The sequence below is a fragment of the Lissotriton helveticus genome, chromosome 3_1 (genome assembly GCF_964261635.1).
Source record: "Lissotriton helveticus chromosome 3_1, aLisHel1.1, whole genome shotgun sequence".
NCBI lineage: Eukaryota > Metazoa > Chordata > Amphibia > Caudata > Salamandridae > Lissotriton > Lissotriton helveticus.
In genome coordinates, this window is record NC_136061.1 from 318,351,043 (window position 1) to 318,377,581 (window position 26,539).

Sequence of the window (26,539 nt, forward strand, 5' to 3'; positions counted from 1 at the left end):
CTTTCTAAATTATTCCATTCTGTACTCTGTTGTGAATTTACTCCAGTAGTGTTGGTCTGGGGACCTAATAATGAGGGCCCCCCTGCAATCTTAGCTATATATTCTCAGTGACAAAAATTCAAATATAAAAAAACAAAAAGAAAAAATGTATACAGTGTAAACAGACAAAAACCTATACAAAAAACAAACCACTTTCAAGAAAGGGCCCTTGCAGACAGCGTCTGCGCTTACAATAACAAATATCACAGAGCCACCCAATAATCCCCTCGGGACTGGGTATATTCAATAACAAAATCACATTGTCCCTAGAGGAAACATTTGAAAAATATTTATAATTTATAATAATGTCACATTCATGATCATTTAGTCAATATAACGATAGGGAATGTATGCACATATACCCGAATATATCACAACGGTATATTTTATTCCACTTGGAGTATCATCAATTGATATTTAGCAACAAAAATACTACCGAGAATCATACATTAATTAGCAGTAGTATACATAACACCTTTCGCATGGGTTATGGGTAATCAAAAAAAACATATTGATTGAAATTAAACACAGCATATAATCTCGTTTACAATATATGTATTCAACAAATATGCGAAACGGTGCTCGGCGTCGATGTTTCGGTCCCCCGTTGGTCTAATAGATCCGTGGGACCATCTACAGGACGGAAGAGTTGCACATACACATCTAATACAGTACAAATAATACGTGTCATTCCTGTGACTAACAGAGGTTTTGTCTGCTCACCACATAAAGAAAACAAAAATCAAAGACACCGTTAGTGTCAACCAAAAACATGATACCCAACAAATATCACCAAAAAACACACGTGTGCAGCAATCCAAGTGCCAACGAAAAAGGGGTGCATTACCAAACCAACAGAACTGTGGAACTCAAAGAACTCACTTTACACTTTTTAGAAGAGGAAACCAATCCTAATGTCAGTATTCAATCAGCGAGTCGTTATTGCCTTGATTTTGGCCGCTATTAGATAGACGTATAGATGCTAACTATACGTCTCATGTTGTTTTACAGCCGACTCTTTGGCTTGTTTTCTTACGTGAGTAGCAGTGTACTTTCTAACACATAAGGGAGCACTTATTTAACAGGGGCTCCGTTTTAGAATTCACTTTGTTAGAATTCACTCTGTAGCTTACTTTTTCTTTGGTTGGTTATGTTTACAGATTATGCGATGTCTGATTGGTTAGAAACGTGAGTACTATTGTCAATGGATTTGTTATTTGAAGGTTTCTTTCTGAGACCTAGCACCTTGACGTTTTCTTTCATTTAGACTCGCTGATTGAATACTGACATTAGGATTGGTTTCCTCTTCTAAAAAGTCAAAAGTGAGTTCTTTGAGTTCCACAGTTCTGGATCCCCCCTACACTATGCTTGGTTTGCCTATCTACTTAGCTACGCTTCCCCCACTGTCCTAAGGCTGCATAAGGGTTAGACTAGTCCAAAGTTCGCTTTCTGCACACAGTTTCTGTGTGATTCCTGCTTCCTCGCCACCATGCACAGACGATCTCTTGTGGAGAGAATCACACAGTCTGGGCCCTGAGGGCAGGCACTCCACTTATGGTATCAGAGACGACACCCCGTTAAGGCCTCCGCTAATCGGGAGTCCACCTTTATCCCCTATATTGCACAGGCCTTGGTTTCCAGGTCAGCACTCGGTGTTTTTCAAGTCCTCAGGCAGCCCAGTCCTAGGGCAGCTGCAAACTCACAGACTACGGTGATGAGAGACCCCCTACCATGCAGAGGCATCTGTGAGGGTCCCTCGTCCTGAAACTTGTGTCTCTACCAGGCTCTCCCTTCTCATGTAGGCTGCCCACGCCCATCGGCCACGTTGCGGGATCCTTCCTCATCATGGAAATGACCATCTATGCCCTCTAAGCCGCCATTGTCTACTACCTCTGCCACTCACTTGCTGTGTGCACCTTCTGCCAAGCTCCGGCAAGCTCCGCCTCTCACTACCCACTGGCTTGGGTCCGGACACAATCCCAGTGTTACTAGAGGAAGACCTGTACTGTGGGTCTGGCATGCACTAGGAAAGAGAACAAACAGCTCTCTGATACTGATACTTTTAGATCTCTCCGCAGCTTTTGGTACCATCTCTCATACTAAGCTAGCGGAGAGACTATCTGATTGCGGTATCAAAGGAACAGCATTAAAATGGCTACAACATTTTCTGTAAGACAGAACGCAAATGGTTACTCTAGGCCCCTATTCCTGTGCCAAAATGTTCTTGGAGAAGGGGGTACCACAGGGCTCCTGTCTGAGCCCTACTCTTTTTAATATATACATGGCCCCAATGGTCCAGATTGTGGAACAGCTGGGTTTTGAAATCATCTCCTATGCAGATGATACTCAGCTTATGTTCACTATCGGGAACTGTCCAGAGTTAGAAAAAATACGCTTCGCCAATGGTATGGAGCTGATCTCAGACTGGATGACGGGGAACTATCTCCAATTGAATCCGGGGAAGACGGAGATCATGTTAATGGGGAAAGCCCCGGACATCTGGTCTGACGACTGGTGGCCCTGTTCCCTCCCCCAAATTATCCATTAAGAACCTAGGAATAAAAATCAATCGCTCCTTGTCCATGAAAGACCATATTGCGACCACGACCAGCACATGTTTTTATGGTCTTCGACTACTTCGGTAAATACTTCAGTTCATACCAACTGCCCATCGTAGGACTTTAGTTCACGCAATGGTAACTAGTCGCTTAGACTATGGCAATGCCCTGATGGCAGAAGTGGGTGAGACTCTCCTGGCCAAATTACAGATTGTCCAGAACACCGCTGCAAGGATGATTTTAAATCGCCCGGCAGGCTCTTCGTCCACTCCGTTGCTTAGAGAACTGCACTGGCTCAATGTGAAAAAAGATCCTTTTTTAAAATGTGTAGCTTAACCCATAACACGCTTAATGACAAAGGCCCACTCTACTTACAACGTAGCCCTAGTAGGGGGCCTAGGTCCAGTACACAGGGACTGTTACAAGTCCCTCGAATTTGTCTCACTCGGACAGGAGGTAAAGCCTTCTCCTAGTTGGCTCCCAGATATTGGAACCAGCTGCCACAGGCTCTTCGAGCCATCTCGAGCTATGGCACTTTTAGGAAACATGTGAAAGCTTTCCTATTTTAAATAATTGTCTGGTCCAGCTCCCCCTCTAGCAGAAGTCCAATTTCTAGTCAGCGCCGAGATGCCCCAGGGTGATTTGAGCGCTTAATAAGCTCCTAACCTCTGAGGCCACCAACGGGCGCAGGTGCTCCGACGTGTAGCTCCTACTCCATGGCCAGCCAAGCCATGCCCCCTCTATTTAACAATATTTAATTATGTTTTTTTACAAGATCCAGACAGACATCTAAGAAGTAATTCTATATAACTTCTCCCCCTATGGTTTGTCAGAAGCAGTAACCAACACAAAAATTATTCCCTACAAAAGTAATCTGCCATTTCATGCAATAAAATACCTATCTGTAGGTTTTAATGCAGGGAAATAACAAGCCAACCTTAAATGCCTGTTGGTTTTAACGTATGCTTTTTACAATCAACATGTCAAGCCTAAAGTGTTAATCATAGGGTTTCATAATAAACCTATCAAACCTATTGCAACAGAAATATATTTTCCTAGAGAACGTGTAGTTGGTATCAGTGGATTATCACCATAACCAATGGAGGGCTCGTTTACTGAGCATAAACTTTCCCACAAGGCAACCACCAGACATACAGTCAAAAGAGCACATATTATACAGAATTACAGTTGGCAAAGCAAAATACTACCTCTCTTAAGAGGGTCTAACAAGGATTTTGACAGTACAAATCTTCTGTACAAATAGCTTGTCAGAGTGGGTGACCGACACCAACACGCTTGCCTACGATGGTAATCTGTGAGATTACATGTAACAGAATACCTACCTGTAGGCTTTAATGCAAGTACAAATTTACAATTGGCAAAGCAAAATACTATCTCTCCTAAGAGAGCCTAATAAGGATTATTGTAGTGTATATTGTCAATCCCCAATGTTTGTTCAGGTAGATCACCCACGCAAAAACCCTTGTCTACTATAGTAATCTGTGAAATTCTTTGAACCCCTTGGTGCCCCTCAACACTTCCCACCTCTGAACCCTACAATCCAATAGTGCCCGTTAACTCTACCTATCCCTCAGCCCTGAATACCCCATACTACCGATTAATGCTACCCTTCCATGAACCCTAAAAAGGCTTAATTCTCCTTTACAAGACTCATCACTGAGCCCTAAAAAACCCTTATTACTACTCCTTATCGCTAGCCTTCCCTAAACTCTAAAAAACTCTTACTGCCCCTTAAATCTACTCCTCATTGAATGCTAAATACCCCTATTAGTCCCTCCGCCCCCTTGCCCATCTAACTGTAAATGCTTCTCTCAACTTTAGCAGAACAGCTCCTTGCTTCTTCTGCCAGTATACTTACCTGAGCCCTGTAAGGAACAACGGGGCATATTATCAAGGACAGGCGATACATTATCGCCGCTTTTATCGGCAGGAAACTCTAACATGGGCTTCGATTGGATTGGAATTCATAGAGCATATTATCAAGGCCATTATCGCCGCTTCATCGGCAGTTTCCTGCCGATAAAAGCGGCGATAATGTAACGCCTGTCCTTGATAATATGCCCCAACATTTTTTGATGTTTAAGTAGGCACAACCTTCTACAACTTCTGCAATCTATTTTTCATTAAATTTCATTTACAACTTTTCTGCAATTATTTTTACTGGATCCCCAAACAGGTAAAGCTAATGACCCATATGTGCACTATGTACATTAGTCTTTCTTTTCTTGATATCTGAACATAGTCTTTTCTGTCTGTGGATATACCTGTAGCTTTCCCCTCCTTACTACCCATAAATACCCTCCTGTACACTAGATTGGCCTGTTAATACCAAACAATTGGATGGCTAGAAAAAGGTTGGGAGACAAATATTCAATGGACGAATGTGTGAGAAAAGCACAAGTGGCCACATTGCAGATTTCAACAAGCGTCTCCCCTCTTACCATTATGAGTCCTACTCCTCAAAGTCAAAGTCAAAATTTACTTTATTCGGTTAAAATTTAAAACCATCAAAGTGCAGGTCACTCTTCATATTTACTTTAAAACATTATATTCAATACAAAAAGTTAATTACATACCATTTACAAGAACACCATGGGCCAACATATAAAACACATTCCTACCTAAAACATCACTTGGTATTTAAATAAATAGCTAAAAAGATTGTCACATACCAATGTCCATTATATTAGAAAGTCAATTTTATCGAGGACAATTAAGATAAACAAAGCCAGGACTATAAAAGAAGTCTATTCCGACGCCTAATTGCCCCTGTAATGTAACTGGCAACGCCTGTAATATAACTGGCAACGCCAAAGCAAACAACTGGGGAGCGCAGCATTTGCAAATAAACGAATGCTGGTCTAACTTGCTCAAAATTATGCTCTCTCAGAAGTGGCATGATAAATTTCCTGCGTAACGTAAAAATCACAGAAAAACATCATATGGAGGGTATTCTGGTCTGAGAAACTATCACAGGGACAAGCTCTTTAGAAAACCCCTCTTTAGAAAAGCCTTTTGGGAATGATAATAACCAGGGCACCATGTTGTACTTAAATCTAACTAGGGCAAATAAATGATAAGGCTTGTTTATGTAAGTTAGATATGGCTGCATCTGCCTACCTAACCTCAACATAACAAAGCTCCTCACTGAGGGTTTGGCTAATTCCCCTTCCTCCCACACGGATTCAGCCCTGGTTAGAAAAGCATCCAGTGTGCACCCCCCCTACCCTTTGACCCACAAGATTTATTTTCGTAGCCATGGTGCCCAATTACTCAAACCGTTGAACTCGCACTTAGTTTGCAGTAAAATACTCAGCGCCCCCATGGCATAAAGTGCTTATATTAACAAATGCCAAATATCTTAGACCCAAAAATACAACCAAACCAAAATCACTAACCAAGTCCGCCAATGAGTCCACCACAAAGGGCAGGGAAAAATGAAAGGGACGTGGCCCAGCCCAGTCTCCTCCTGGCTGTGACGGGCACGGATGGGCCCGCCCTTTGCCCGGGTTTCACCCGGGCACGCCCGCGCTGCGGGAGGCACTCGATGTTCTTAAGCGCCTCCTGGCGCTTTCCTATGACGTCGTAGCCAGACGCCGGTAGGGGCAGGCGGAAAACTTAGTCCCACTCCTGCGCCGCCCGTGTCCGTGCCCGATGTCCCAGCCCGCGAAGCGGGCGCTGGCGCTAGGGTGGTCGGAGCGGCGTCGTGGGCCCCCAGCAACAATGGCAGCGAAGTCAGCAAAAAAGTACCAAGGCCAGGCGAGAAAGTGGTGAATCCCGCCCTGCGGGAGGCACTCGATGTTCTGAAGCGCCTCCTGGCGCTTTTCTATGATGTCGTAGCTAGACGCCAGTAGGGGCCGCCGGGAAACGTAGTCCCACTCCTGTGCCGCCCGAGCCCGTGCCCGATGTCCCAGCCCGCGAAGCGGGCGCTAGCGCATGGGTAGTCGGAGCGGCGTCGTGGGCCCCCAGCAACAATGGCAGCGAAGTCAGCAAAAAAGAACCAAGGCCAGGTGAGAAAGTGGTGAATCCCTCAGTGGATCTGCACATGATCCCTGGAGAGGGACCTTGTATGCCTGTGAGGTAGCTAATTCGGCCCACTGACCAAGGTACAGGTGGAAGGCTTTTTACCTATCACCTCTACACCAAAGTTGACGAACAACAACTGGCAGGTGTGAAAAAAATTGGCATATTTGAGAGACCAAAATGGCACATCAGGCATTCAGTGTGCCAGATGAACTCTTCGAGTGCCTGGATGGCAGCCCCTTGAACTCTAACGGCCACATGCATCATTGCACCCGTTTGCGATTCGAAATCGCAAACTGCAATGCATAAAAATGTGCATTAATTTTTGCGATTCGGTATTTTTCCTTAATTGCGATTCACAATTTGCGAATCGCAAATAAGGAAAACCCTTCCCATTCATTCCCATGGGCCAAAAGGCCCATAGGAATGAATGGGAAGGCATTCACATTTTGCAAATTTCAAATTGCGATTCGCAAAATGTAAATGCAAATTCAAGGGTGCAGGGGGGTCCTAAGAACCCCTCCCTGCACCCCTGAAATGTAACTTTAAATGCAATTTATACACACACATGCCCCAAGGGCATGTGTGTGTGTAAATTAAAACTCTCAAAAATGTAATTTGTACATATTTGAACGTTTTCGGTAAATTAGCTTGAAGTTCAACTTCATGCTATTTTACCGCTTCCAAATTGCGAATTCGCAATTAAAAAATGATCATGCATTGCATTTAAGGAATCTGAAATTGCGATTTCTTAAATGCAATCACAATTTTAGAAATCGCAACATGGTTGCGATTCCTATAATTGGAAATGCATGATGCATTCCAAATTAGTCAATTGCATTCGCAAACGGCCGAAAATTGCGATTCGCACCATTTGCGAATGCAATTGACGTTGATGCATGTGGGCATTAGAGTGGAAACAGAGTCCCTTGAGGGACCCATCCAGAAGAAGCACGAGTATCAAGAAAAAGGGTAACAATTACTGTCATGTGACCCTTTCAATATATTGTCAATGTCATGCAAAAGATGCTTGAGTCGCTTGCCGCTTATTTTATTGAAAGCAAACTGCCTCATCTCACTTACAGCCCACTTAGAAGATAGTGAACGGGTGATTAAGGCAGGGTCAGACACAATAGTGGAGATGCACACAAGGGAAGCTTCAGTAATTGCAACAATGGTGAACAGGGGGAGCAAGGCCACATGGCGCTACCAGTATTAGCTGCACCTTCTCTGTTTGAATCTTCATGACTAACTTTGGAAGACGAGGAGCTGGAGGAAAATCATGAAGTAGATAAACCAAATCCTGACTAAGCAGCCTCCTCCCCCACAAGAGGTATTCTAACCTGTGCACCTGTGACATGAAACTCAGCAGCAGAACATCTAATTAAAAGGGTAAAAGGGCCCGGCCCTGCGATCCATAGTTGAGTCTAGACCAACAAAAGAGCAGGGGATGGAGACAGTGATCTAGGGATGATGGAAAAGTGCATATGTTCTCCTTTCCTTTTCCACCAGGCATGAATGAAAATATTAACACACGGAAAAAACTTCTGCCAGTAAGCAGTAGTGTGCCACATCTGCCATACCCTGAGTCCCCTGCCACTGTTTCCATCCCATGCTCTCCCTCGCCAAATGATGTATGTTTTCACTTTTTGATTATCCATTTGAAATAGAATATCTTACCCTGGAGAAGAGGATCAAAGGGCTGCAGTGCCCAAAAAACACAGCAGACAGGCTCTCGAGTTGGTGAATCTGCTGCTTCACTCGTGGTCCTTTTCCCCCTCATGGTCTATGACTGGAGGCCTTGCTACGCAGTATCTCTCTAAGCTTACATTCTCACTATGGATTTAACATATTGCCCCGGATAAACTAGGGAATAATGGTATAGTGCTGAACAGTCTTAACAAGAAATGTACATATTAACATGTTAAATAAGGGACTCTGACTTATGTCTAGCCTGGATATAGTTTATGATGGTGTTGGCTTTTATAGAGACAAGCTTGTGTATAACAGAAAGAAGAATGGAAGATTTGTTTTCTTCAGAAGGGGCAAAGAGTTACCTGCCTCTGCGATGACAGTGACTCTTAAGTGTGGTTAAGACAGCAAATGGAAGCAGGACGAGGTGGTAATTACAATTTATGGGGCTGATTTAGAGTTGGGAGGTATTGGATATTTCTGCCAAAGTACTAATTCTGGAGGACACTTTTGCAGTCTCAATCTGCAAAAATGCCTTTTCTAATGTGTCAAATTTGTATTTATTTATTTATTTAAATTTATATATCAGTGCAACAGCTACCCAAAAAGGATTTCCCGGCGCTATCCAAAAAACAGCAGAGGATAGAGAGAAACCTACTAGTTAAAAAGCCAGGTTTTAAGTGCCTTTTGGAACAGTATGAGGTTGGACTGAGTGCGGAGAGATAGAGGGAGAGCATTCCACAGTACGGGGCCAAATACGAGAAAGAGCGGCCCCCCGTACAGAATAATCTGACTTTGGGCACCTGGAATTTGGCCTGTGTGGAAGACCGAAGAGTATGAGAAGGTACGTAGGGACGGGCCAAGTTTTGCAAGTAAAAGGGGGCTCTGGTGTGCTTAATTTGGAACATATAAATCAGGGCTTTAAACTTGACCCGGTTTTCGACCGTAAGCTAATGGAAGTTCCTCAGCAAACTGGAGATCAAGGCAGTTCTGGAGGCCTGACAAACTAATCTGCCAGCAGAGTTGTACACCCGCTGCAGCTTGTGTATTACATCTTTATTTGCTCCTAGGTAGAGGATGTTGCCATAATCCAGCCTAGATGGTACGAGGACCTGGACTACGGTTCTCTGGGTAGAGCTAGGTGGCATCCACAACCATTTTAAAATGGTGAAACATGTCGCAGTAACCTTAATGACTTGTTGACGCATAGATAATGATTCGTCAATGATAAAGCCAAGGTTTCGAACATGATTGGAAGGTTGCGGGAACACACCCATTTCTGTAGGCAAATGTTGAGGCCCCAGAGACTTTTGTCTTTGCCCAGAACCAGGACCTCAGTTTTTTCATCATTGAGCTTTAGGAAGTTAGCATGCATCCATGATGTAACTTTGCTGAGCCCCATCCTAAGAACTGAAAGCTCTGTGGTCTTTCCAGCTGAGAGAGAAAAGATGATCTGTGTGTTGTCAGCATAGGAGAAGAGCGACAACCCAGACTCTTCAACAATTGCTGCCAGAGGTCTAACATAAATGTTAAATAGCAGAGGGTTGAGAATAGACCCCTGTGGGTCTTCATAGGGTGAAGAATAGATCTTAGAATTGGCTGAGGAAGAGAAGACCTGAAAGGTCCGATTCGTGAGAAAGGAAGATAGCCAGCTCAAAGCAGAGCCAGTGACCCCTATAGATTGTAGGGCCTTTATAAGTACGGCATGAGACACTGTATCAAAGGCCGCGCTTAAATCTAATAGCACAAGAGCCATCGTGTCACCTGCATCCAAATTCTGTCACAACATTTCTGTGACGCCTAGAAGTGTGGTCTCCGTCGAATAGCCAGTCCTAAAACCAGACTGAGATGGATGGAGAAGCCCATAAGTTTCAGTGAACTTGGACAATTGGCTATTGATATGCCTCTCTAAATATTTTTAGAGGGCGGGAAGCAGGGAAATTGGCCGATAGTTTGAAGATAGCACAGGGTCAGAATTGTTTTTTTTCAGCAGTCTAATGACCATTGCATGCTTCCATTCCGATGGAACGAAAGACTCCAATAAGGATGTATTTTAAAGTTCCAAGATGTATAAAAGTGCTGGTTGTTCAAGCTGCTGCAATACTGTAATGGGAAGGAGGTCACAAGGAGATCGAGATTTAATACTACTTAAATGTTGTTGGAGTGTAATCATATCCAAAAGTGGCCAGGTTTCCAATTTATTCATGGGGTCGGTGACATGAGGCTCACTGCAATCGGACAAAGAGCCAGATTGAACGTAAGTGGCAGTAAGCATATTAAGAGAGGGAGATTTGTTGCCAGCCAATGCGGAGTATATTGTTTCCACTTTATTTATAAAAAAATTGGGCGAGGTCCTCACATTGCCTTTCATTCAGACTGGGGGGAGCCTGTGAGGTTGCAGAACCAGATAGTTCTTTGACCATCTTGAATAATGTTTTAGGGCAGTTTTAAACATCTGTAATGGTCGAAGAAACATAGTTTGCAAGCGCAGACCAACAGCGAGAATGATACGCCTTTTAATAAGAAGATAGGCAGTTTTAGCTTCGGGTGCATAGGCCCTTCGCCACTGTCTTTCCATGTTCTTACATTTAGTTTTCTCACTTTTTAACTCTTCGGAAAACCACGGGGCAGGGGGACAATGATTATTTATCTTCCTAACAGAGATAGGAAGGCAAGTGTCCAAGGCTGACTGGATCCAGTTTTGGAAAGCCACGAGGTCCAGAACAAAAATGTTTTTAAAAATGGGGGCATTAATAGAGAGAAAATTATCAAAATTGGCAATATCCACATTTTTCCAATTCCTAGTTGGTTTTGTGACGCTGTCGCACGCCAGGTGAGAAAGATGTGAAACCGCAAGCCTAAAACCCAAAACCCAACTTGCAATCTAGAAATACGTTACAGAATCGCAATTTGGGCTTGCAACCTAATAACTATTAATTATTTTGAAAGGTTGTGTTTAGGCAGTCCTTTCCAGATACCAAATTGTAGTGGTATGTACTAACGTTTTGCAACCAAATGTCAGTCGCAAAGCATTCGTACTTTACTACCAAATCAAAGTAGATGGTAACCCATTCGCAAATTTGAAGGGGTCACCCCAGGACCTCTTCCCCTTTGAGAATGTTTGAATATTCATTAATTTTTAAATGCATACTGTTTTTCCTTAAGGAAAACAGGCTGCTTTAAAAAGAAATGATTGCTTTGTTTAAAACCAGACATATTGGTCTGTTGAACCCAGAATGCTACCATACCTGTGATGGCAAAAATCCTAGAGGATCACAAATTGCGACCTACTTGATTAATATTCATGAGGTAGGTTGAATTGTAACCGATTATGAATTGGTAATTTGCAATATGACCTATTATTACATAGGTTGCTTCGCAAATTACCACACCGGTTGTAAATAACTGGTCGCAAATCGTATGTTATGTAACCCTAAAACCCTTGCGCTAAATGCCTTGGAGCCTGACGAATCAACAGGGCTACTTTATGTTACCTTCCCATTTTTTAGGCCTTTTCTACTCTCTCAACTGAATCCTTTTGGATGCATTTTGTCATGCAGCAAGTTAGGATCCTGCATTGATCCTTGGTCCATGAGAACTTTCAAAGACATCCTCTTAGTCACATATGCATCTTCCATCTAAAAACTCAGTTGCAATAACTCTCAAAACAACAATCTGTGTTCGTGATCTCAGAACATTCTACATTAACCCCTTCTTAAAAAGTAAGGAATAGATGCATCTGTTCCAGTGGATTAAGGGCAGATTCCTGGCGAAAAGGAATGTAAAAGGAGCATGCTGACCATTCTTCTAATGCATGTTACAGACTGGCCTATTGTTAGATTGCCAAATAGGCGTCAGACAGAATCGTTGCACTGAGTCTTTCTGGATCACCATCTAGAATAATCACCTTAAACCTCGCCAAATAGAGATCTTTACTTATGAGAACTGGACACGCTAAAAACCAGTTCTGCAATCAGTACTGTGACATGTAGAAGTCACATTCATATCTAACCTCTCATGATCCTGCACTTCATTGCAGTTGTTAGTCAAAGGCCCTTTCACATGTTGAGGTGGCCATGGTGGATGTTCCCATATCTTGTTTTTTGTACATTTGTGCCATTGGGTTTTTTAGGTCGCGCCTGGGCAGCACATGCGTTGCTCTGCGAGGAATGCTGTATTCGAGTATGGACGTCTGATTCGTTAATAGGCTTGTTTGTCCCTCCTTAGTACCGCCTTGTCTTCATTTGTAGCCTCCCATGAAGACTGGCCCTTTGGTGGAGGAAAAAGGCTGGGGAAGCTCCGCCCCTTTTACTTCTGTTGTTACACGGTATGTCTTATTTAGTCTGTAAGCACTATTTTCTTTAATGAGTTTCTCCTACTGCAGGCACAACATGCTTTCCGCCTATATTCAGCATGCCATGCGCGCTTTACTTTCCAAGCAGCCGGGGACAATGGTGGCCGCTTCTTTGAAATGAATAGGCCTCGCATTTACAAGAGTTTGAGCTTTTGGTATTATAAATGGCAGTGCCTTTTATTTATGTGTTAATTATCAAAACGGAAAAATAAAAGGCATTGGGGCAGATTTATGATGACTGGCGCATCCCCAGGGATGCGCCAGTCATCCTGCGCCGCTGCTCCGCCACCCATGGTGCACCGCATTTATAATGCGGCGCACCATGGGGCAAAAACGGCACAGATGCGTGACGCATCTGTGCCGTAAAGGTGGCGCATTGCTGGAGCTGCGTCACAAGCGCGACGCAGCTCCAGCAAGGCTCGAGGGTGCCCCATCTCCACAATGCTGCGTCAAGACCTACGCCTGCTTCAAGCAGGCGCAGGGTTTTGACGCAGCATTGTCCTGAAAGTGACTCAGTGAAATCTCATAGATTTCACTCAGCCACTTTTAGGAGGCGTTCCTGCGCAGGAACGCCTCCTTATGGCGCAGGGCTTTACAACGTGACACATCTCCTAGATGCGTCACGTTGTAAATAGGGCGCATTGTTTGCGCCGCCGATGCGTCAAATAAAGTGATGCACCGGCGGCGCAAGGCCTTCATAAATCTGCCCCATTGTCATTTTCAATGCTTGTTTTTACACTATCCAGGCTCTGCTGCAAAACTACTACAGGCTATGGCCTTGGGCCCACATTTCCCCAGCTTTACACGTTTTTCCTTGGATTCCACTTGTCAGTCAGATACAGCCCTCTGCATTATCCCCAAGATAATCAATGGTATAGGTCCTTTAACCCTCCATAATAAATACTATGTCACCTGGACAAGAAGTAATCTCAAATCTAAATCTAAGAAGAGAGAAAATACTCTTAGCCACCAGAAACAAAGCCTCGGAGGGACGTTTTCTCAGTACATTCAGTTAAATTCTGTTATTCATTGCCAGTACAAATTTGGAAACTGTCAGACTATCTACCCTTCTGACATGCCTTCAAAGTCTGTCTCAGCCGATACCTATGTGTTTTTTGCACAGAGCGCAAATCTAGAATTGCTTCATCAATTCGCCCCTTTGGGCGCTTTTCATATCACTTCGGAATAGGTCCTGTGCAGTCAAATTAAACTGGTGCAGGATACATCCAAATCCCAGACCTTGATAAGGGGGGATAAAGTAGGTTTCTCAAACTGTTTCCAGTCGCTAACATCTTGGCACGCCCACTTTGCATGTCATTAGTGATAAATATCACTGACATGCAAAGTGGGGCCCAAGATGGTCGTTATCTCCTACTAGCTGTCACTAACTGGTGTTAGCGACAGCTAAGTAATAGGGAGATAATTTTATCTCCGCTTTCTTGGCTTTTAAAGCCAAAAAAGTGGAGATAAACCCCCTTGATAATATGCCCCCCAGTTCTTAACCAAATAATACACGTTTAAACGAGCTGAAGCTCATCGTTGCCTTCGCCCAACACTATCTGATGCATCGCCCAGCCGAACCTCTGTCACACTAGTATGAGACTGAGAGGCCTCCCTAACAGTACCATGTCACCTGAGCAGATTTCACAGATGCCATCATCACCTTGATTGGGTACTGGGGCCCAGATTTAGTAATGTTTCGTGCAGTGCTATGCATCATCCAAATTAAATGTGTTGCACTGCATGAAGAGGAAAACTCAGTGCAGAGTCTTATCTACTAAGATTAGCCTGGTACTGCCAGACCACAAAGAGGGTGCCTGGCATCCTGCACTGCCTCCCACCATGCAGAGGCATGTGTGCCGTGTCTAGCGTAGAATTTGTACTGACACATACCCTTCCAGCACAAATTCCTTTTAACTGACAACAGCAAAAGAGTCAGGCATAATGGATGTGTGCTGATTTTTTAAAAAAAATTTACATATTTTCCCTGCTTGCACCTTTTTAAAGTAGGTGTTAGTTCTTGATGCAAAGCCCAGTCTAGCTTTTTTATATGGTCAGGCTTTGCCTCACAACCTATGGGTGTGTGCACTGATCAACCCATAGCACAAAGCGGTTTTTGTACTGTGAAAAGGTCACTTATTTTGCAGAACACACCTTTCAGTCTGGATAGTACATAGCATGTGCAGTTTTTAATTAATTTGCGTCACACTACCACCAGTGCAAACCCAGGGGTTTATTTATGAGCCCATGAAACACTTTAGCGCCACCAGTGCATCACATTTTGTGACGCACCGGTGGCGTAAGAAATGCGCCATATTGCGCCCTATTTACAAAGTGACGCATCTAGACAGATGCATCACTTTGTAAACCCCTGCGCTACATTATACCTGCATCAGGTATAATGTATGCAGGGTGGGCGTTCCGCCGCAGCCTCGTAGAAGTGGCGCATTGAAATCTATAACATTTCAGTGGGCCACTTCTAGGGCGCCATTGTGTGAAAATGTTACGCAGGTGCAAGGATGACGCAGGCCCTTTCACATGGGCTTGCCTCATGTGAAATGACACATTGCTAGAGTTGCGTCTGTTTTCAGACACACCCCAGCAAAGCGCTACTTTTGCGCATACAGGTACATCTGGAATACTGGCATATCTGTAACTCTTTGCAACATGATGCGCTCTACTTTAAATACGGCGCATCTATGGTGTTGCAAGGAGGGCGTTCTGAGAAGTGTTGCAGCGATGCGACACTTCTCATGAATGAGGCCCGCAGTTTTTTCTGTTCATCATCTAATAGCCAGCATACAGGTAAGATGCAGTCTGCTGCCTTGGAGGGCTCGTTTCAATGTGGCTACAGACCACCAACTGTTTACCAATATATAATGTATTAACCTGTCTCTCCTAGCCATCCTTGCCCGGCTGCATGCATACAAACCTCTAGATGTGTTTATGCATAAGTTACCTGGATAGCAATTTAGGACATTCCCATCCAACCAGCAAACTTCCCCAGTTGGAGAACTACAATACAAGTAATCTCTCAAATACACTGCCTGCTTGACCAGATCTGCCTTACTTCCTACAAGCACTGTCAGACTTCAGCTACTCAAGGCTACAAACAGCAGCCTGTGGCCAGAGCAAGTGCCTACTGCCTCACAGCTTGGAATTAGACAATTAAAACTTAGAGCCCTATCTATATTTTGTCAGGCGGACTTTTTCCCCACCAGGGCGACTGAGTATATTACTCCATCCCGCTGACGGAGGTGCTGTCCACCAAACTTTAAAATGTCCACTAGCCCTGCAAACATTTTAGGTTTAAGCTATCTTACCTCAAGCACCGTGGCAGCATCCAAATTACTAGATAAGCATCAGCACTAGGAAGAAGGGGCCTCATGTACAAAGACTCCAATTAAAGAAATCGTAAATTATGACTAATAATGCTTCGCAACTCGAGATTTCTTATTTGGAATGTACTTAAATGGATTCAATAAAAGTGGTCACAATTTGCACATTAACCTCTACTAAATGCATTGGTATTTTGCGATCTGACCAAAGAACTAATAGGTCGAGTCACAAAATACAGAATCTTATTAGATTGCAATCGACCTATCTCATCGATACTCATTAGGTAGGTCACAAATTGTGACACATTACGATTGACCACTATCACAGGGATGGTGGCCTGCTGGGGTCTGCAGACCACCATGTCTGTGATTGCTTTTAAACCGATCTTTTTTCTTTAAAGCAGGTCATTTTCCTTCAAGAAAAACTGGAAACTTAAAAAAAGAGGAAAATTACACAAATGTTTTTAAGAGAAGGACCATTGCCTACTTCTAGAAACATTTTTGTCAACATTCACAAAAATGAAAGGGTCCCCAAGGGCTTACCACCTACTATGAGTTGGTGGTAAAATATATGTTTTGCGAATTTCGGTCACTAAACATTAATACATACCAGAAGGCTAAGAAAAAAGTTAGAGCACACATAGAATCAGTTACAAGAGTAATCATGAAGTCCATAATTAGACATATAGCTTGGTGCATCAATTTCAATGTATTAATTGTTAAACGCAGGTCGTCACACCTATGTAGTTGTTGCAGGAGAACTCTAAAACTCTTTGCACAATGTTGAAGCTCATTCAACTATAATTTATCATCCCTCCCTTGTCCCAAGCAGGCCAAGGGTGCCACCTGTAGTTTGGTCACTCCCTAATTCCCTGTATCATCCACAACAACTTTGTATCATTGCACAGCTAATTTGGTGCAAGACTATACCTGTCACCATCTGCGCATTGCCTTGCACTTTTGTGACACAACTAATTTGACCTGCCTACAAACATAATCTGACCGACTGCCATAAGGCACACAAAAGGTGATGGGAGGAATGCTTGCAAATAGCCTAACCACTGGCTATCACTTGGCTTGGTATTCCAACTCTTCACTTTTTAGCCCATTATGATACATCACATTAGACACAGCCATTTACAAATCAGCGTTGGTCCCTCTCCAACAGGAACAGTCCAGCTGACCTGCCAAGCAAGGTCCTCTCTGACCAAAAACACAAACAATCTCTGGTCGGTTCCAGCCTAGTTGGGCCTCTTCAGTCAGGTGCAGCTTGGTTCCCAGTGGCACAGTGAGCAAGGGACCCAATTCTGGGCATACCCTTGAACACTTAGGGCATTCCACGAAACACACAAAAAGTGATGGTAGGACTACTTGCAAATAGTCTAACCTCTTGCCATAAGCACGCTGGGGCAGATTTATGAGGCTCTTGCGCCTCCTTGCGCCGCAATTGCGTCACGTAATGTGACGCAACAGCGGCGCAAACAATGCGCCCTATTTACAACGTGACGCATCTAGGAGATGCGTCACGTTGGAAACCTCTGCGCCATAAGGAGGCGTTCCTGCGCAGGGGGGGGGGCGTTCCTGCGCAGGAACGCCTCCTAAAAGTGGCTGAGTGAAATCTATGAGATTTCACTCAGTCACTTTCTACGTCAATTCCTTACGCCTGCTTGAAGCAGGCGTAAGGGTGACGCACCATACATTGAATAGGTGGCCCCCGTGCATTGCAGGAGTCATGTCGCACTTGCGACATGACTCCTGCAATGCGCCGCCCGTGCGCCGAGAGATGCGTCACGCATCTTCCCTGCCTTGCACCATGGTGCGCCGCATTGTAAATGCGGCGCACCATGGGTGGCGGAGCAGTGGCGCACTGTGACGCACATTAACTGGCGCATCCCTGGGGATGCGCCAGTTAACATAAATCTGCCCCGCAAATGGTAAGTCCAACTGTCCAATCGTGTATCCCCTGCACTCGTCTTGGCACTTCCTTGTAAATGCACTGCACCACCCTACACATTTGGGCTGCCTCTCAGAACCTCATGTACTCCAACATTCAAGAGGTTGTACTTGTCCAAACATGCATGCAAGTTCTGGCATCTGGCCAATTCTGGACAAGTAATGCATGCCCTGCATTCAACCAACTGGACTATGCATGTGCACTTCAGGGTGTAATAGGGCCCTCATGCAGATATACTTTTTAGTGAAACAATGGATTTTGTGATGCAGAATAAGGTTGGTATTACACAAAATCTACTATGCAAATGGAATTACTTGGAAAATGAATGCTAACTCAACATTTTCCACAGGGTAATCCAGAATTCTATACCTTTTTTCAGGCACATATTCTAGGTTTGAACTGGTGAACAGTGCTTATCTTGAGCCGGTGGGGACTACCAAAACCCATTTTTGGGGACCTGTACTTATTCCTACTCATCAGAACTTGATACCGAGCAAGAGAGAGACTATTATACAAATGGGACAGAAGGAGGAGGAGAAAGATGGAAAAACTGGCACAAAGGTAGAAAGCCGGTAGCAGCAGGAGTGAGATAAAGGGCAGCAATGTCTGATAGTGGAATAAAGAGTCTGTAGGTAAATTCCCTTTTACACCTTTGGCATTTGGCGCTCTAATTTTTAATAGCATCACCCTAGTAAGGGCTCATGAGCCAGGTGTAGCATGGTTCAAGCAAAACAGTGTGCACCGTGCAACACTTCTGGGCATACCCATCCTACATAGGGCGACACACTAAACTAAAGTATATATAAAGTGTAAAAAAAAAAGTGATGGATGGAATACTTGAATTAATCTTAGCCACTGGTAATTAATCAGGCTGAATCACAATCTATCATTATTTTACACTCTTCAGTTTAGACCCGACCATGTCCACATCCGGCCAAAGGAACAGTCAAGCCCAAACTGCCGAGCCAGGTCCTCCTTGAATAGTAACACAAGCAACTTAGGATCAGCTCCCCTAGTAAGGGTTCATCAGCCAAGTATAGCATGGTTCAAGTGACACAGTGAGCACAGAGCCCACATCTGGGCATACCCGCCTCACTTAGGGTGATACACTAAAGTATACAAAAAATTGATGGGTAGAATACTTAAATCAATCTCAGTCACTGGTAATTACTCGGGCCGCATACCAATCTATCATTATTTTGCACACCTTCAGCCACTGCACTTTCCTACACTTTACCAGACCCCTTCAGAAACACCCTAAATTCGTCCCTGCTTTAGACAAATACCCTATAATACTGAAATCGTTAATAACAAAAAATAACATTCCAGTATTTAATGAAAAGGGAATTATTAGAGAAGGCTATGTTAACACACCATTTTCAACAGGTAATTCCAGAATTCCATATCATTTTACAGGGACATTTTCCTCTATGTTTCATCTGCTGAAAAGTGCTTAATTTTAGCCTGTGGGGTGACTGACACCTATTTTTGGGGACCAGTACTTATTTTACCTCATTAGATATTAACCACGAACAATAAATAGAGAGAAAATCACACAAACAAGACAGAGGCAAGAGACAGACGGGCAAACAGGCCAAAGCAGAGACCATCAAGAGTGAGATGAAGGGGCTGCACTGTCGGATAATGGCTTAAAGAGGCCTTAGGTGAATTCTCTTACCCAGCCTTGGCATTTGGCGCTCTGTTTTTTAATAGCAGCACCAGTGCAGAGCTTTGGGAGCCGGCATCCCTTCTTTTACAAATTAAGCAGTTCTGGTGAGTATGTACCGGTAATCAGGGCCGGCTTTAGGCATGTGCAAGCTGTGCACCTGCACAGGGCCACCAAACCCCAGGGGCCACCACGCCAATATATATCCTTAATATATTAATCCTCTGAGGATGGATACATATTTGCGTGGTGGCCCCTGGCAGGGATTTGGCGGCTTCCGGCTCTGTTCCACTTCTAAACACCCTGACCCCCTCCCCTCTTTACTGGCCTGCGCGCTCCGCCCCGCCCGGACCCCCTCTTCCGGGCCCCTACCTACGCTCCCTGCCCAGGGCCACCATGAGCCTAGAGCCGGCCCTGCGGTAATACCACTTACACAATTACTGCTTTACTCAGAATTCTCGATTCAGATAAAAACTCAAATTTCTACTGAAATCAAGAATCCTGATTAGTTCGGAAGGAGGGCCTAGTTGTATTCACACTACACACAAGACAAAAATCAGGCGAGTTTCCTTTACTACCCACATCTGAATCACGCCCCATCTCATATGGTGATTATTACATCATTGGGCTGCATCAAAGTATATATGAGTTGATAAAAATCCTAGGTAACTATGTTTCCTCTTGTCTCTTTTTCTGTTTACAGGTCTGTGGACAGGTATCTTGATTTGCTCCGTGCTGCAAGTTTTCGTCTTTCTGTTTTTCTTTTCAAAGATGAACTGGAACGCGGTGTCTGAAGAGGTAACTGACGCTTCAATCTAGGGCCAGTGGGAGACAGAAAATAGGCCCGGGCACCAAAATAAAAGTGACCACCCTTAATAAATTAGATAGCTGATAAAGTGTTCCATGTTTGTAAATTGGGGCAATTTCTTTTTTGTTGTTGTAATACTTTATTCGAAAAAATATTTCATACAAGTACAAACATTCAAGCATACAAAAATACATAAGACAATATTACAAGTATTACAATTCCATAACATTATGATGTCATTTAATAAAAACAAAATAGGAAAAATAAAAAGGGGAACATTAATAAAAGGATCTTTTCCTAATGGTACTGATCAAGCATTGGGAAGCAGTTTGGACCTGGTAAACCAAGCACTTGCCAAGTATTTAGCGACCCCACAAACAATATACATGGAAGAAGTGTTGGTTAAAATAATACGCATGGCTGATCTGTGATCCCTAACTCCTAGCTCCCTACAAACAGGTTTCAGCCATTTTGCTCTGGCCTGTTTATATGCAACACATGCAAACAAAAAATGGCCAAGAGATTCTTTCGGGCAAGAACAACCTGGGCATTTTAGGTCAGATTCCCTCCTGTCCTTCCACCCTTCCATAAACGAATTGAGGGGGAGGGTACCGTATCTTAATTTCAGAAACAAAGTTCTATCACGGGGGGTCTGAATAAAGTCCAAAAATGACTCTAGCTTCCTGAGGGGCTTGTGTTCAAGGAAGTTGTTCATCAGGGGACCCCAATTTGGGTTCTTTAGTTCCTTTGACTCAACCCAATCCCAAAGAAGTTTTTTAACGATTTGTTTCGAAGGGGGAGTTTGGGAGGTCCAAGATTCACCCAGACCTGTAGATACCACCAACTTCTTAAGATTGTTGAGCCATTTTATTTTATTTGCTACATTCAGACCAATTAGCTCATCCAACACTAAAGCATAATTAGCTAATTCGGGGGTCCTTCTAAGGCGCACCCAAAATAACAAGGGGCGAATTTGGACTAAGTCAGAGATCGTTCTTTTGCCCAAATCTAAGAATAACGGTTTCAAGGGGGTCGATGAGGGCAGCGAGACTATGTCTCTTATAAACTTGTTTTCAGCCACTGCCAATGCTTTGGTGTTCTCCGCACCCCAAAGTTCAGAGCCATATACTGCCGATGCTAGCGCTTTCCCCTCATAGACTGCCAAGGCAGGGGCTATAGGTCTACTAATAGCGAGCCGCTGGTTCTTTGATATCGCTCCAGAAGCCCTTTTAAGATTTAAAACCATTTTAGAGACATGGGAATTCCATCTCATATTATTGCAAAGCCTCACTCCGAGGTAATCAAATTAATCCACTACCTCAAGAGGGGTGCCACTCAAAGAGAGGTTAACCTTCCTGTGCTTTTTATTAGCGGACAATACCATCAACTTGGTTTTGGTGGTATTAACCGTCAACCCACGATCTTTACAGAAAATACTAAAACAATCCAGCAGTTTTTGCAAACCCATAGCGGTTTTGGACATCAGGAAGGTATCATCTGCGAAGAGGAGTGTGGGTGTTTTCTCTCCGGCAAGGACGGGGGCATCTGCGGGGTCCTCCCTCAAATGGTCCACCACCCCATTTATAAAGAGGGAGATCAGGGTCGAAGCCATCGCGCGTCCCTGCCTCACTCCTCTGTTGACCGGTACCCTCTCTGTCAATTGGCCCTGACTTCCCCAGCGAATCCTTGCATAATTTCCTTCATGAAGTTTAATAATAAACTGCAACAGATAGCCGGGGAAACCCATATCAAATAGGACTGGCCAGAGTTTGGGGCGTGGAATAACATCGAATGCTGTTTTCAAGTCTATGAAAGCCAGGTATAAACTACCCGTGGCGATTGATACTGACTTCCAATAAACTGCACAGAATCGAAAGACCTGGTCCATTGCACCGACATTGCGCCTAAACCCAGCCTGGAAATGGGACAGGATGTCCTTGTCCACAAGCCAGGATTCGGTACGATTTATGATGACCCTGCCAACTACCTTTTGGATGGTATCTATTAGACTTATTGGTCTGTAGTTGGCAGGGTCATCTCTATCGCCTTTCTTGTATATGGTGATGACCTCTACACCCTTCCATGATTCTGGGACAGGGTGACCATGCTGGATCAAATTCATTAAACATGCTATAAACTCTGCCCATATTTTAGGGTCATGCAGTAGCAAATCCCCCGGGAGGCCATCTGGCCCGGCCGCCTTCCCTGGTAATATTTTTGAGATGGCATCCTGAACTTCTCGCTGAGAAAATGGGTCTACCTTGGAGCCTAGCTTCATACAGAGCTTACTTTGAGGTTCAATGGCTGGGGATATTATTAAGCCTTTCAGACTGTCCTCACAATATAAATTTAAAAAATGGGAATACCATTGCTGTTCGGTTATATGATTTAAAATTGGTTCTACCCCCCTTCTGTCAAGAGCATTAATCAATTTCCAAAAAATAATGGAGTTTTTCCCACGGGCTGTGGCCTTAAGCTGCTGCCAGTGCTCCTCCTCCCAATCTTTCTTAGCTAATGTTATACTGCTGGAGTACTCCTTTCTAGCCATTCGGACGGCCGCAGGGTCGTTGCTTTTTATCGCTAGAGTGATAGCTTTTCTTTTTTTTCTACAATTTGCCGTATACCAGGGGTTGCTCTTAAGGGATTCAAGGTTTGACCTTGAATTCACCTGGGGCCTCTTGCAGAAAAAATCTCCTAATTTAGTTATTACATTTTTATAGGAGTCCAACAGGCTAGGTCCGGGAGGGTTAGATGTTGCTAAAACCATGGCTGTAAGGCTACAGGTTTCTACTGAGACTAACTCTTTAATGCTTTTAAGTTTCTCCTCATCACACTTGACCACATTCCATTTTAATTTCCGATTACCATTTGTGGGAAAAACTTCTTTGGTAATCATCTCTGGTTTCTCACTTGTATCAATCCCTTTTACCCATTGGATTTCCATACATAATGGATTGTGGTCACTATCTGAAGACTGCCTAACCTCCATGTCAATTAGGGCAGACCATGATTGTATATCTAGAAGGATGTAGTCAATTCGAGATGGGCAACCTAACCTGTTATAGGTCATTGCCCCATCGCGATCTGACACGGTCCGACCATTAAGAGCCCGTAAGTTATGTTCTAATACCAGAGCATTCAGCTGGATTGCTCTGGCTGTCCATGTCTTAATGGGTGCAAGAGCTAAGGGAGGTATAGTCTGTCTCCAATCCTCTGAGTTGAATCCCAGTACCTCTTCATCGTCTAGGGGTTCAAAAGTACAATTAAAATCCCCCCCTACTGGTATTTTGGATCTGGGTGGAAGGTCTGATAGCCTCCCATCTAGCAGCTCTATTGTTGGGGAGGGAAGCCCGCCCTGAAGGCCTCTAGCATAAATACAAAAAAGTTTGAAGTTAAAACCCCCAGACTGACTCTTAAGAGTAATGTGCAGAATATCATTAGAATCAATTTTATGGGTGATAACAGCACAATTCAAATTCACCTTCACCCATATAAGCAGGCCACCAGACGGGCGACCTTTCCCCACCGAGACTGCAGGAATAAAAAAGGTTGAATAACCATTTTTATATTGCGGGGAAAGGCACCAGGTTTCTTGGAACATACATATATGGAAAGTATTGATGAAATCATTCCAATCAGGGTTGGCAAGGTTTTTCTTTAATCCTGCTATGTTCCATGACAAAATGTTAATGGAGGAAGAGGTTGCGGATGGTTCCCTGGTTATAACTAAAGTGCTGGGTTCCAGTTCTCCTGGACCTTGACTAATGATTCCTGAGTTAACTGTACCATCCATGGCTAAATTAGATTGTTCCCTAGGGGTAACTAACACTTCCCTCTTTCCAGATCGTCCAGAAGACTGGGGTGGGAGTCAATCAACTCCCTCCAGACCACTGAAACGATTATAACAAGGGATTGGATAATTAAGCTGTGGGCCCAACCATTCCTCATTAAACTGATTACCACCAGTGATGGGCCTCCCTGCCCCTTTTCGCAGCACAAAAATCAAGGAACAGAGCACAGGGTCCCGGCAGGTAAAGATGATATCAGCAAAGCGTCTCGAATATGATCCAGGGGCTGGGGTTTTTAAAATCGTTGGTGGGGCGGGGCAAGCAGGGAGAGCGGCCCAGGTGATGGTGATTCGGGCTAGCGGGCGCTCCTGGGAGATGTGGTCCCGGTCCCGCTGCTCGCAGCCCTGCCTGCAACTCACACACCCACAGCAAGCTCCAAGGGACCAACACTTCCAATGTCCACGGACCCGCTACAGCACACCCCACGAAGCGGGACCCGCGAAGCGGGTACCGCGAGGCGCAGCACAAGAACCAAGGAACAGAGCACAGGGTCCTGGCAGGTAAAGAGGATATCAGCAAAGCGTCCCGAATATGATCCAGGGGCTGGGGTTTTTAAAATCGTTGGTGGGGCGGGGCAAGCAGGGAGAGCGGCCCAGGTGATGGTGATTCGGGCTAGCGGGCGCTCCTGGGAGATGTAGTCCCGGTCCCGCTGCTCGCAGCCCTGCCTGCAACTCACACACCCACAGCAAGCTCCAAGGGACCAACACTTCCAATGTCCACAGACCCGCTACAGCACACCCCACGTAGCGGGACCCACGAAGCGGGTACCGCGAGGCGCAGCACAAGAATCAAGGAACAGAGCACACGGTCCTGGCAGGTAAAGAGGATATCAGCAAAGCGTCCCGAATATGATCCAGGGGCTGGGGTTTTTAAAATCGTTGGTGGGCGGGGCAAGCAGGGAGAGCGGCCCAGGTGATGGTGATTCGGGCTAGCGGGCGCTCCTCGGAGATGTAGTCCCGGTCCCGCTGCTCGCAGCCCTGCCTGCAACTCACACACCCACAGCAAGCTCCAAGGGACCAACACTTCCAATGTCCACGGGCCCGCTACAGCACACCCCACGAAGCGGGACCCGCAAAGCGGGTACCGCGAGGCGCAGCACAAGAAACAAGGAACAGACCACAGGGTCCCGGCAGGTAAAGAGGATATCAGCAAAGCGTCCCCAGGATATCAGCCTGGGGCAATTTCAAATGTATAAAGACACACTGTATAACTATTTGTATGGTATGGAAGACTGCATGGATTTGAGTTTGCTGCAGGCAATGTTTAATAGGGAAAATATCAATATAAACCAGTCTAGCAGACCATAAAACAGGCACACACAGAGGTCACAAAACCCGCCCATATACTGACTGACCTGTCAGATCAGCCCTTCGGACACTACCTGATTGCCCTTTAGAAAAGGGTACAAAAAAGTTTGCAAAAAGTGGAGGATGGAATGTTTGAATTAATCTTAGCCACTCGTAATTACATGGGCTACATTTAAACCATCTTTATTTGGCACAGCATTCCACCTCATTTTGGGACCAGCCATATGTGATTAAGTCTTGAACCCGGTCGCTTAGGAACAGCCCACCCGAACTGCCAAGCCAGATCCTCCCTGAACCCGAACAGAAGCAACCTGGAACCGGTTTCACTCTAGTAAGGGCTCATCAATCAAGTATAGCTTGGTTCCAATGACAGAGGCCCTGATTACAATCTCGGGCGGACTATTGAGGAAGGGGAACTGACGACCTCCGGTCGGCGGTTCCATCTGCATAATTTGGATGAGATGGCACACAGTGCTGTCAGAAACCTCAATTTTTCTTAGGGAGCTTGTGCAGCGGGCTGAAAACACCCGCCGCATAAGCTGCCATAGAAAAATAGATGTTTCCAAGTATCCCTGCACCGTGTGTCAGGCCCTTACATACACATACATACATATGCACACAGTGCAGGGATGTTGGGGGGGGGGCAACATCAGGACAGTATGCGGAGGCCATGGATGAATGGGGACCCTGGTAAGGGCCCTAAAGAAACTTTCCAATAGCAGTTCCATGTCGGAAAGGCAGACATGGAACTGCTGTCAGAAAGTGCCATCATAATCCCTACGCTGGAAACATTGTCCTTAGGGGATTATGAGGGCTTTCCGACTGGCTGACGAACTCCTTGAGCCCATCAGGACTGCCTTGGATTCCCCACTGGTTTTAACTCAGATGACAGAGGTTGGACTTTAAACCTACAATGTCAGTCAGAAAGCCT

The 26,539-nt window shown here is 44.7% G+C and overlaps 1 protein-coding gene across 1 annotated transcript in view; it reads left to right on the forward strand.

The window, feature by feature from the left end:
* SLC47A1 (solute carrier family 47 member 1) overlaps positions 1-26,539 on the forward strand; it is a 945,948-nt gene that overhangs the window by 873,726 nt on the left and 45,683 nt on the right. The window contains exon 15 of the mRNA XM_078683588.1: positions 20,349-20,443. Coding sequence (XP_078539714.1) covers positions 20,349-20,443 — 95 coding nt within the window. The remainder of the gene's footprint in view (positions 1-20,348; positions 20,444-26,539) is intronic.